The 13,823-nt window shown below is 38.1% G+C and overlaps 1 protein-coding gene across 1 annotated transcript; it reads right to left on the bottom strand.

Annotated features, from left to right (window-relative positions):
- Positions 1–389: 389 nt before the first annotated feature.
- spata4.L (spermatogenesis associated 4 L homeolog) lies at positions 390–9,138 on the bottom strand. The gene is given in 7 exon segments (XM_018230759.2): positions 390–619; positions 1,815–1,931; positions 2,625–2,845; positions 3,919–4,037; positions 4,420–4,549; positions 8,812–8,917; positions 8,920–9,138. Coding segments are annotated over 7 exon segments (1,065 nt in total). The 5' UTR covers positions 9,128–9,138; the 3' UTR covers positions 390–455.
- Positions 9,139–13,823: the final 4,685 nt, after the last annotated feature.

The following is a 13,823-nucleotide window of genomic DNA, read 5'->3' as shown; positions in this document are numbered from 1 at the left end:
AAATTATCCTAGCAACCATGTATTGGTTTGAATGAGAGACTGCAATATGAATAGGAGAGGGCGTGAACAGAAAGGTAATTAAAGGTGAAGAGCCCCTTTAATTTTAGACTATAGGTCCAAGTAATGGCTAATTAGGTATTATGTGGTCCTTGGTGCTTCACCTTTACCTTCCTTCAGTGTTCCCTGGACACTAATGCTTTTAATACTTTATCTTATTTTTCTCTCTGTTCTTTAGTGTTCACTATGTCAGTAAGAAATTACAAATTAATTCAGTATTTTCTATTATATTCTATTATACAAGATGAAATATGGTTTTAAAAAAAAACATATTCTTTGTTTTTAGATTTTAACCAATGGTTGGTATAAATCAACATAACTACAGTATGGCCTTCATTTATGTGCCATTTATTTGACTTGGAACAATTTATACAAAATTAGTATTCATTTCAATACAATTAAAATGCAGCAGCCCATTTTTCTCCAGCATCTTGCAACAGTGTGCTTAACATGGCTGACGATGAATTGGAACTGACACTTGATGACACGTAGCTTCTGTTTCCTTGCTTAACGGTGATTTCTTTAAACTGAACGTTAGCTTTGCTCCTAATGTCAGTCCCACCTTAAAACACAGAGGAAACAGAGAAGTCACAATGTGCTGACTCTAAATGCAGCAGATTTCTGTAAACACCCTAATCATAAATACTCAACCAAACTAAACACAAGCATGACGTTTTTGCTTTTGAAAGTGAGGTTATTCTGCAAACGATACACCCATAGACGCACCAATGATATCATATGAAACTAATTTTCGGATGATATTCGTATGATGGGAGACAAGCCGACTATTGGTAAAAGACTTGGATATCGATCGGGCTGGCCTGAAAATTTTGATCAGGCACCTTTGAAGGCACCCAAACATCGGCCATTGTTAGTGCTGAATCGTCAGATAAAGGTAGAACTCTATTGTTTCTATATGTATATCTGACGATTCAGCGCTACACGTGTGTATTGAAACGAACGATCTTTCCTGGAAAGATATTTTCCAGGAAAGATCATAATTGTAATGTCTATGGTCACCTTAAAGGAGAATTAAACCCTAAATATTAACGTGGCAAATAATACCATATTTTATATACTGAACTTATTGCACCAGCCTAAAGTTTCAGCTTGTCAATAGCAGCAATGATCCAGGACTTCAAACTTGTCACAGGGGGTCACCATCTTGGAAAGTGTCTGCGACACTCACATGCTCAGTGGGCTCTGAGCAGCTGTTGAGAAGCTAAGCTTAGGGGTTGTTGCAAATTATCAAGCAGAAAATGAGGTTTGTCTGTAATATATGAAATTCTGATGCTAATTGCACTGGTTTCTGTGCTGCCATGTAGTAATTATCTGTATTAGTTACTAATCAGATTATATTGTGACATTTCTATTCTATGTGTACTGTATATTGTGAGTGGGTCCCTAAGCTCAGTAAGTGACAGCAGCACAGAGCATGTGCAGTGAATCAGCAGAAAAGAAGATGGGGAGCTACTGGGGCATCTTTGGAGACACAGATCTTTCCTGCTAAAGGGCTGTGGTTGCCTTGGGCTGGTACAGAAGCCCAAAATATAATGTACAACATTTTTAGCTACTTCTTTAGTTAAGCTTAAGTTCTCCTTTAAGGCACAATTCTTTCTATAAATACAATGCATTCAGCCATAGGAATAAACTGTCTGTATCCACACAAACTGCAGAAATGGATTTATTTTCACGTTTACTGTATAAAATTCACATTATACTCACTGATAACTTTATATATGCATTTTAATACTCACTGGAAGCAGAGGAGGACTGTGATCTGTTTGAGAGGTTGTCATAACTATCACTTTTATTTCCTGCTGGTGGAACACGTATAGCAAGCTCACCCAGTGACGGTTTCACATTAAATCGTTCTGTTAGAAACAAAATTGTATCAGAGTCAGGTTTTTTTCTCATTTCTTTTTTTTTTTTTAATAATCTGAAAATCAGCCAAGCATGTATCCAAGGAGAAAGGTATGCATACAAAGCCTACTGGCTACATTTTGGAGGGGGTTAACTAATTGTTTACAGTAATTTGTAGAACCTTGCAGTCATGGCACATGAGTTAGAGTGCAGAATCCCTGCTGATGAGCTTCAAACAGGTCTTACAATGACACAGCTGAATGACACTGAGGAAAATTCTGGGGGGGGAAGGGTTACACCAATGCTTAAAGGGGAATTATTGTGAAAAGGAAAATTTAATATAAGCTTCGGAATACTGAAATAGATAGTGAAGATAAACTTGATTATTTCAGAAATGGTACAGAATTGATTGAATTTAGAAAGTGTCTTATTTCAGTATGCTGAAGCTTATATTAAATTTTCATTTTCGCGATAGTTCCCCTTTAAGGACCAGGTAGATATGGGGGAAGCAGTGCAATAAAGTGGGGGTGATGTACATTGGAGCTAATACAGCAGCCTCATTTAGTAAAACCAAATGGTTGAAGGGCTTTAGTTGCCCTTTAATTGTACAAAGAAACAGATTTTTTTTACATTCTAGACTAATCCTGAACCAATGCCATGCATATGAAGTAACACATTAATATCTCAGTAAAATCATTACTCACTTGGATCTTCAATTCTCTCCTGCTGTCTCTGTTGCAAATGTAAGCCCATCAGAGCCTGAACCTTCTGCTTATTTACTAGGATATCAGGCTCCGCCAGGATTTCAGTCAGGGTAACATTGCTTTTCACAGTCTTTGTTGCTGTAGATCTAGCAACCATAGGCAGCTTCTTTTGATAATGACAGTCAGTAAAATCAACTTCATTATCCTGAATGGTTTTTATCCTTAAAAAAATCAAAAGTAATAATTGATGCGACAAGCTCATACACCTTTATGTTATGCTGCGTATATTAACGTGTTATAAAGGATGTTTGTCTGCTTAATTCACGATACGCAAAGAATCTAAAACTGCTAGGTTGGATGAAACTGTCAAGTACCCTTTGCTATATGTAGATCACTGAATAAACTTGCGGCCCAATCTATTTATTTAGTATAAGTATGGGTATATATATAATTTATGTGAAAGTAGGGAGGGGTGTGTGTATGGATGCTGGGTTTTCATTTGGAGGGGTTGAACTTGATGGACTTTGTCTTTTTTCAACCTGATTTAACTATGTAACTATTAGGATCTGATGCTTACCCCTGCAATCTTCTTGACTTGAAACATTCCACTGTGCGTAGTAAGGTAAGCTTAGCGGTTAAAGGAGAAGGAAAGCTACCAAGGCAGTTTATTACCAATAGATTAGCTGATATAGTGTAAGCTAGAATGTTATATTTATGCTGCAGAATGCTTTATTATACCTGAGTAAACAGCTCTAGAAGCTCTCGGTTTGTTTAGGATAGCAGCCGCCATATTAGCTTGGTGTGACATCACTTCTGGAGTCTCTGCCTGTTCCCTCATAGCTCTAGGCTCCGATTACAGCAGGGAGGGGAGAAGTGAGAGGGAGAGAGGAGCAAACTGAGCATGCTCAAGCCCTAGCCTTGGAGGTTTATACTGAAAACAGGAAGTCTGATACAGAAGCCCATGTGTACACAATAGAAGGAAAGAAATGCACTGTTTCTTTTGACAGAGGACTCAGATCAGCATTACTTTGATGGTTTACTAGTGTATTTACTGTATATAGACCTTTGTGATAAAGCTTACTTAATTTTAACTTTACCTTCTCCTTTAAAGAACAAACATAAAGTGCAACTTTTTGAATTAATTCCACCACCTTTTAGGGTAAATTGTATACTGTTGTGTTTCAGTTAGAAACTCGGTTCAATGAATCATTGTAGATTATATATCAACACCAATAACTCTTGTTTACACGCTGTACTGTATATTTTCTTAGAAAAGACAAAACACAGAACTTACCGTCTGTTTGTCAGCATGACGTACATTTCCTGGATGAATAATTCTGCAGCTTCTGGTTTGCAGTGAATGGTGCCGTCCATTAATGCTTTGGTAACCTTCAGATTCCTTTTCATGAAGAACTATAAAACAAACATCTGGCCACTGGACTATACTATATCATTTTTCGGAATTTGTTAAACCCCGAGGATGGGAAAAGTCAGAATCTGAAAATCCGGCATCTCAGACCTGTCGAGTTTGCATATAAGTCAATGGGAAAAGTCCCAATGTTTTTTTGATGTGCGCTGGGTTTTTGGCAATACCCTGAAGTTTTCGGCCAAAATTATGAATTTTCGAATTGGGGGGCTTATGCATTCTTTGATGTCTCATTAGCTTCTGTTATTGTACAAAGAATATCTCTTACAGATATATATTTATAGATCTTATAGTTCGTTATAGTTCTGAACTGACATTTCAATGAACAACTACTGACAGTTTTTGCATTATTCATGTAAAATTGCTCACCTTCTCCAGTTGTGACCAGTTGCTCAATCTATTAGCTAGGGACGTCCCATTCTCGTAGGAATGCAGTTGGATGTCTTCTGGAAAGTACCAGTAGAATATCTCAGCTATAAGGTATCCATTTGAGAAATCTCTAAAAGAAACAACCACAATAACACGTTAATAGTTTACTTGTTACAGGAAGCCGGAAGCCTTGTGTTTGTGCTCAAGCTTCAGCTTTAATACATGTTTTCCAGTTGATCTTTTTTATAGATCTTTTTTTCTTGATATCTCCAAGGAAGATTTTTCACTGAAAACACTGTCTGTACATATACAACAATGTGCCCACAAATGTACTGCTGTAAATAGCACAAAAAGAAATCCATGGAATAATATAGCAATAGCACTATTAATAATTCTGCACTGTCAGTGAATGTATCGATAAACATTATGCTTCAACTCAGATGTGGCAGAACCGTATTCATTTCTTTTTTTTTATAAAATGAAAATATTTTCTACGCATCTATAATTCTGTAGAAGTCATGAGAATCCTTTGGAAATGGTGGAATTACACTACAGGTACAATTTTACTACTTTGACAAAAATTCGATTGACATCTATTTTACTCTAGCTGTAGAAGAGATTGTGGATATATATATATATACTGTATATATATATATATACTGTATATATATATATATATATATATATATATATATATATATATATATATATATATATATATATATAATGTACGAAGTTCAGCATTGCTGCAGGCAGAGAATTTGTATACAGACTGAGAAACTCCAAGGTAAGATCCTCAAATGTTATTTATAATAAACACATAATATGGCACAAGTGACATCTGATTGTAAGCATAGATTGTAAGCTCTATGGAGCAGGGCCATCTTAAACTTAACACTCTTCTATTGTACAACTCTGCCGGCCATGATAGATCTAGCACCATCTATAAGGAAATATTTTATAGGGCACTTGTTCATATACAGTATGTGCGTGTTAAAGTACACTTAGGGGGTTATTTACTAAAACTTGATTTTTTTTTTCTGGTCGGGCTTTTTGGGGCAAATATAAATCAATGGGAGATGTCCCTGTATCAATTGGAAGTTATCATGGCTTGCGCTGCCCGATAATCCGATATTTTCGGGGTTTTCGAGAAGAACCAAAAAAGAGAAAAATCTGGAAAAAAAGTTAAAAAAATCATACGACTTGGGTTTTACTCTCGATTTTATTGAGTTTTTTTCCCTAACCGATTTATTTTATTAATAAATGAGGGAAAATTGGGGATGGGAATTTGGTCATGCTTTTTTGATTTCAATTATGAGATAAATTCGAATTTTAGTAAATAACCCCTTAATCCCATGTCACTGTAAGTAGTGGGGGTTCTTATACAGCAGGAATCCTTTACTTTTGAGTCAGGGTGCTATAGAGATCCCCAAGCTACACTCACCTTTAATACAATAAAATGTCTTTCTACAACTGGCATAAAGGAAAGCAGAACCAGCACATGGAATAGCCGAGCCACAGGGTGTACCCCTAGTGCTTTATTGTGTTATGGACAACAGTGATTAGATAGAGAAGCATAATTAATGCTAAGCAATTATCATAAGCTCACACAAAGGGGCATATACTAAAGGGCAAAATGTAACATTTGGATTATTTGCCACAAATCACCAGTTTACAAAAAGGTGAGGACAAGTTCTGGCAAATTAACTGGCAATGAGTGGGGGCGAATACACTCTTTGCAATGAATTTATGGCAGCAAATATTTTCTGCATAATACACTTGCAATGTCATACTTCAACAAAGGACCAAACAGGATTCCTAGTAAATATGAGATGCAGTCGTCAAATAAACCCGGTGAATTAAGATGAACTTCTGCTGCTCTCCATGTATATGGGATTTTTTAAAGACATATTCATCAAATGGTGAGCTGTCAGCTAAAGGGGTGGTTCACCTTTAAGTTAACTTTTAGTATGTTATAGAATGGCCATTTCTAAGCAACTTTTCAATTAGTCTTCATTATTTATCTTTTATTGTTTTTTCATTTTTTGCCTTCTGCTTCTGACTCTTTCCAGCTTTTAAATGGTGGTCACTGACCCCAGCTAAAAAACAAATGCTCTGTGCGGCTACACATTAAGGGGCAAATTTACTTAAGGTCGAATATCGAGGGTTAATTAACCCTCGATATTCGACTGCCGAATTGAAATCCTTCGACTATCGAAGTCGAAGAATTTACCGCAATTCGTTTGATCCATCAAACGATTTTTCTTTGACCAAAAAAAGATAGCAAAGCCTATTGGGACCTTCCCCATAGGCTAACATTGACTTCGGTAAGTTTTAGGTGGCGAACTAGGGGGTCGAATGGTCGAATAGACGAACAATTTTTATTTAGAATCGTTCGATTCTAAGTCGAAGGTCAAAGTAGCCCATTCGATGGTCGAATTAGCCAAAAAAAACATTTAAAATTCTACGTTTTTTTTTCCTCTATTCCTTCACTCGAGCTAAGTAAATGGGCTCCCAATTGTCATTGCTACTTTTTATTACTCATCTTTCTATTCAGGCCTCTCCTATTCATTTTCCAGTCTCTTATTCAAATCAGTGCATGGTTTGCTAGGGTAGTTTGGACTGCTGAATACAAAGCTAAATAACTCAAAAATAACAAATAATAAAAAATTAAACCCAATTGCAAATTGTCTCAGAATATCACTCTCTACATCTACATCATCCTGAAAGTTTACTCAAAGTTGAACAACTCCTTTAAAGGAAAACTGTACCCCCCAAACAATGTAGGTCTCTATAAAAAGATATTGCATAAAACAGCTCATATGTAAAACCCAGCTTCATGTAAATAAACCATTTTCATAATAATATACTTTTCTAGTAGTATGTGCCATTGGGTAATCATAAATAGAAAATTGCCATTTTAAAAAATAAGGGCCGCCCCCTGGGATCGTAGGATTCACTGTGCTCACAAACATACCAACAAACCATACATGTTAGGTCACATGAGCCAATCGACAGAGTTGTGTCTTTTGCTTCCACACTTCTTCCTGTTACAGTTAGAGCTGCAGTATTTCTGGTCAGGTGATCTCTGAGGCAGCACACAGACCATCACGAAATGGTGGCTCAAGGCAAGAGATGTAAAAGGGCAATATTTACTTAAATATATATTCCAGTTTGGTAAGATTCTTTAATATGCCACTTAATATGATATGAACTATCTATTGCTTAAGTGTTCATTTTGGGGGTATAGTTTTCCTTTAATGAATAGGCTCCCAGAAATGCAATAGAAACAAAAAAAAGAGAGAGGCAGACTTTTAATATTTGATAAACATGCCCCAAATACTTTTTGTCCAGATTGTGCAATGGAGGTGATGCGCATAATCGAACTGTAGTTCCTGCACTGGTGCTTTGTACTGTATACAAGTATCTGCACAAAATGCCATGACAAAAAAACTGGGCAGGCCAGGACTGGCAAACGGTGGGCTCTCCAAGACAAAAAAAGAAAAAATTGAGGGCACACTGCCTTGTAAAATAAAAACCATTGTATATTATAACATTAAAAAACAGGTGGCTGCAGTGAAATGGACACCTTAGGCCGTAGGCATCCATTTCACAGCGGCCACCTGTTTTTTAATGTTATAATATACAATGGTTTTTATTTTACAAGGCAGTGTGCCCTCAATTTTTTCTTTTTTGTCTTGGATAGTGGCAGTTTGCGGAGCTCTGCATGAATGTTGCACACTGAATCCTCTGCAGTCTGTCTGTGATGTCTAGTGAAGGGAGCAGGGGTAGGTCGGGTTTGTTTTGCAATTTGTGGGTTCTGCCAAATACCAGGAGGGCTGCTGTAAGATGCCATAAACAATCACTATTTATTGGGCTGGTGGGGGGCTGTTTGGGTCTCTGTGTACCTGAAATGTCATGGCCTATTTTGAATCCTAGTCCAGAGCTGAAGCGGAGTCCTAAACTGCAGCAGTTACATGAGGGTGGACAGTTTCCATCAGCTGAGAGTCTGAGACACATTGACATAAGGGATAAGTAAGTGTAAGGGAAAGAGCAAGTGAGAGAGAAATGCTGATAAGTTATGATGCTGTATGTGCAAATAAAACACACTGGCAGCTGATAGGGTCGCAGGGGACAGGGAAGGGTTTCTGAGCAAAATGTTATACTGTATGGTCAGTTGCCATCTTTTACATGACAGTTGCACTTGATTCCAATAATGCCAGTACTTCTGCCTTCCAACAGGTGAGTATGAAGTTGGTTGTTGCCACCAATGACGTCAGGAACCTTTCAGCTGTCTCAGTGTAGCAAGGGATGCTGGGTAATGAACAAAATGACTGCCAAAGTAAACAATAATCCGAGTCCAAACAACGGCATGCAATTCCTATACACTACCTGCGGAAGTTCTTAGGGGATACACTTAGGTCCAAGCTCTGCAGCCATTTCAGTACTTCACGGGGCAGCCCGGTCCTACGCGGGACCTCCGAGTATGACGCCATAACCCGAGGGAGCAACCAGGCGACTCGCAACATTCAGCGAACTGGGAAGCGTTACGAGGCGCCTTGGAAACCGTTACTATGGTTACAGGCACCGCAACACGATATCCAATTGCACGTCGAGCAGAAAAAGAAAAGTTTACCACGCCCATCTCTGCAGTTGTAGTAGCGCGGAGAGTGTAGATGTTTTTAATCTGTTGTTGTACTCTAAACATTTCCTGATGTCTTTTTTTATAATGGGGAATCCATTCAAAACAGAGACAGACATTTTTATTAAGTGTCAGCCGCTCAGCCGAGGAGCGTAGCTACAGCCTCACGCTGATTGGTCCTTGTTTCCTGTGGCAATGTCAGTAGTGCAGAGGGTGAACTATTTATTTACAGGTGAAATGCAACAACACCTCCACACATAGAATTCCTTTGCGTCAACAAATGTCTCATTTCATATGGGAGAGGTGTAGGGTACTCAAGGATTTAGGTCCCCTTCTAGTAGATGCCCAAAGTTATATATAAGGGTAGGAAGCACGTGGTTCTTTGTTCTTGAACCTGGTTGGATCATGTGCTAAGGAGTCTCAGTAAAAATACCTGCAGGTTTCTCAGTTATGCACCTTTTCACACAGCCTGCAGAAAGGGTTGCCACCTTTTCTGGAAAAAAATACCGGCCTTCCTATATATTTATCTTTTTTCCCTATTAATAACATTTGGATCAGCCTTCGTTTTTAACGGCCAGGCCGCTAAATTACTGGCCAGGTGGCAAGCAACCCTAGCTGCAGAGGGAACCCTGGCACACCAGCTTAAAGGAGTTGTTCACATTTGAGAACATTTGAACTTTTAGTATGGTGTAGAGATGGATATTCTGAGACAATTTGCAATTGGTTTTCATTTTTTATTATTTGTGGTTTTTGAGTTATTTAGCTTTTTATTTCAGCAGCTCATAACGCTTGCAATTTCAGCCATCTGGTTGCTAGGGTCCAAATTACCATAACAACCATGCATTGATTTGAATAAGAGGCTGGAATATGAATAGGAGAGGCCTGAATAGAAAGACGAGTAATATAAAGTAGCAATAACAATACATTAGTAGCCTTACAGAGTATTTGTCTTTAGGTGGGGTCAGTGACCCCCATTTGAAAGCTGGAAAGAGTCAGAAGAAGGCAAATCATTTACAAACAATAACAAACAAATAACGACAAGCAATTGATATAGAATTGGTATTCTATAACATACTAAAAGTTAACTTAAGGGTGAAGCACACCTTTAAAGGTGGCAGGTAGCTCCAGGGTTCCCCTGTGTCTAGGGTTGCCACCTGGCCGGTAAAAATTATGGTTGATCCCAATGCTATTTATAGGGGAAAACGAAACCATTTATGTCTCTCAGAAGAGAAGGCAGGACAGACATACTGGTGAAAAGCTTAACTATAGAAAAGTTGTTTTTGCAGCTACGGCCATAAATGAGCCCTTCATTTTCTCATAATGCTCTGCTAAAAACGAATTGCTTTTTGGTTTCTGTTGGTAACTGTAATAGTCTAATTTAGCATGTTAGTAAATCAGCCGCCATTCATACTTTTCAGTTTCCCACAACTGTGCGTAAAAAGTTACAGAATGCAATAAGGTGGCAATGGCCATTGTCCTGTTTCTGCAACAGTTAGTGCACCTACAGTATGTGGACTTCCATTGCATGGCTCTTACTTATTCAGGTAGTTAGGGGAGTGTAGATATAAAGCCTTAACATTTAACATCTTTGCTGCACTAACTTCAGCATCCCATTCTTTTACTTCTGCCCCACTCTCAGCCAGCATGGTAGACACACATCCCAGTGCTGTGGGGAAAAAAACAGGTTTGCATGCAGATGAATGCAATGATATTCAAAAAAATGTCACCTGACTCCAGACAAGTCACAGGTATGGGATCCATTATCCCGAAACCCGTTATCCAGAAAGCTCCGGATTACGGGAAGTCCATCTCAGATGCACTCTATTTTATCCAAATAATCAAAATTTTTTAAAAATGATTTCCTTTTTCTCTGTAATAATAAAACAGTACCTTGAACTTGATCCAAACTAAGATATAATTAATCCTTATTAGAAGCAAAACCAACATATTGGGTTTATTTAATATTTACATGATTTTCTAGTAGACTTAAGTTATGAAGATCCAAATTACGGAAAGATCCGTTATCTGGAAAACCCCAGGTCCCATACCTGTACTATTAGAATTTTCTACTGTGTGACCCTGACTGTGCAATCCCAATAATGGCAGACTGTGAGGAAAGATGTACTTATGGCAATGACTTGTAACAATGTCTAGTTGGGAAAATACAGCAATTACTCAGGATGGTTGTGCTGTTGAATTTAAATGTATCCAAGTACCTTGGCCTATAAAAATGCAACATAACTGTACATGTACTGTATCAGGCGTGCTAACTTTGCGTTTTCTATTTTCTTCAGTCTAGTGCTCATTAATGTTACCGTTAAACATTGCATTATCATATTAATGATCTATTGTTTGCCTTCTTTTTAAATAGTTCAGGAACCTTTACCTTAAAGGGATACTGTCATGGGGAAAAAAAATGTTTTTAAAATGAATCAGTTAATAGTGCTGCTCCAGCAGAATTCTGCGCTGAAATCCATTTCTCAAAAGAGCAAACAGATTTTTGAGATTCTGGGTCTTTCAGCAGGTAATATCATTACAGATAGTGGGACTTATTTAAAGGGCAATTAAAGCCCACTTCCAATGTTTCCACTCCTGTTAGGTTGGTTCCCCTGTAACACAATCAAGTTCATTATAGAATAATTCTGTACAAAGCCTATTTAATAGTGGCAAAAGCTTGGCACTTTTCACATCATGACTTATTATTATAACTGGAATGCTGGACCACAAGTGAGTTGATCAATGGGTGGACACACTAAAATCGACTAGAAAATAGTATTTCAGGCTTTTGGTGTCTGCTAGAAATATTTTTGGAAGTGATTGTAATCCAAGTCTGACCCTAACCTGAATTTTGAAATTTATAGGGGACTTCTATTTAAACTATTGCGTCATACTCATACCTCCCAACATTTTGGAAACAGAAAGATGGATAAAAAGATTTGCCGCCCATAGCGCAATGAATTTTTTTTTTGACCATGCCCAATTTGTGGCTACACCCCCTAATTACCATGTTCATTTTACAAAATTTGGCAGGTTATGAAAGTTTGAACACATTTCTGTGCTTTTTATGTGTTATTACAGTTTTGCTAATGAAGGTGAATTGCCCTTTAAAGGAGAACTAAACCCTAAAAATTAATTTGGCTAAAAATGCCATATTTTATATACTAAACTTATTGCACCAGCCTAAAGTTTGAGCTTCTCGATAGCAGCAATGATCCAGGACTTCAAACCAGGTCTGGACTGGGAGTCAAAATAGGCCCTGGCATTCCAAGTACTCAAAGGCCCAAATAATCCTCCTCCAGCCCACTTTATAGTGATTGTCTATGGGACCTTACAGCAGCCCCTTTGGCATTTGCCAGACCCCACAGATTTCTGGCTGTTCAGTACAGGAGATCAAAGAGAAAGTCAGGACATTTCAGTAAAAAACCTGGGACTGTGGGCTAAGCTGTCAAAATCGGAACAGTCCCGCGAAATACGGGACAGTTGGGAGGTACTGTATGTCATAGTGTATTGTGTAATTGATATTATGAGACAATTTGCAATTGGTTTTCATGTTTTATTATTTGTGGTTTTTGCGTTATTTAGCTTTTTAAACAGCAGTTCTCCAATTTGCAATTACGGCAATCTGGTTGCTATTGTGCAAATTACCCTAGCAACCGTGCATTGATTTGTTTTATAGATGGAGTTGGTGACCCCATTCGTAAGCTGGAAAGAGTCAGGGCAATTATTCAAAAGCTATAAAAAAGAAATCATAAAAAACAATTGAAAAGTTGGTTAGAATTTGCCATTCTATAATATACTAAAAGTAAACCGAAAGGTGAACCACCCCTTTAATAAAGCACTAAACAATAAAGCAATAAACAAATGTAACTGAAAAGTGTAACTTGGTTTCTTAGAGGTAAATCATACATCACCTCTGTAAATGGAGCTGCTTCTGCTTCGTAGACTGAGATTTATTTCTTGTTACAGAACTGAGCTGTGTCGGCTTTATAGTCATGGTTTCTTCTCAGAAAGAAGAGGGGCAAGCAGAATTCTTGTTATTAGCCAATGGGCATAGTTTGGCAGACTGGGAGTGTGGGGGAATTGGGTAGATTGGGACATGCAACCCAACTGCACCCCAAGTGTTTTACAAAGAACTGTCAACACTGACAAATGTATCACTCAGACATGGAAGTGACTTGCTGAAGCCTTATAGGATCATAGGGGCAAATTTACTAAAGGGCGAAGTGACTAACACTGGCGAAAATTCGCCAGCGTGACTTAATTTCTGTACTTTGCCGATTTACTAACGGGCGCAGGTGTCACCTAGTTAGCGAAAAAGGCGCTCATTCGCACTCAATCGCCAGGCAAAGTTGCACTCTGGCGAAAGGACGTAACTACACAAATTCACTAAGAATCGGATTTTACTGAGGGTTATCCTCTTGCGCCAGACTTGCCTTCGCAACCTAAGACCAGGCGAATTGCAATAGAGTAGATAGGACTTCCTCAAACTTTAGTTGAACATTTTTCTAAGTCCCAAAAATACTCTGGCGTCTCTTCCTTTCTTCACACATTTCCTAACATATGGCACATAAACTATACACTGGGCTCATGTGTAGGGCAATATAACAACTTTATTTTCTTTTATTAAAGGGATACTTGTGTAGTGTAATGTATTTAACTTCCTGCCGTATGCAAATTAGCCAATGCTATCGCAACTTCGCCAGCGTTCGGCACCCTGGACACAACTTTGCATGTTAGTAAATTAGCGCTGTCTGTGTGAATT

This window comes from Xenopus laevis, chromosome 1L, assembly GCF_017654675.1.
Source record: "Xenopus laevis strain J_2021 chromosome 1L, Xenopus_laevis_v10.1, whole genome shotgun sequence".
NCBI classification, from domain to species: domain Eukaryota; kingdom Metazoa; phylum Chordata; class Amphibia; order Anura; family Pipidae; genus Xenopus; species Xenopus laevis.
This window is presented reverse-complemented; position numbering and strand designations above follow the sequence as displayed.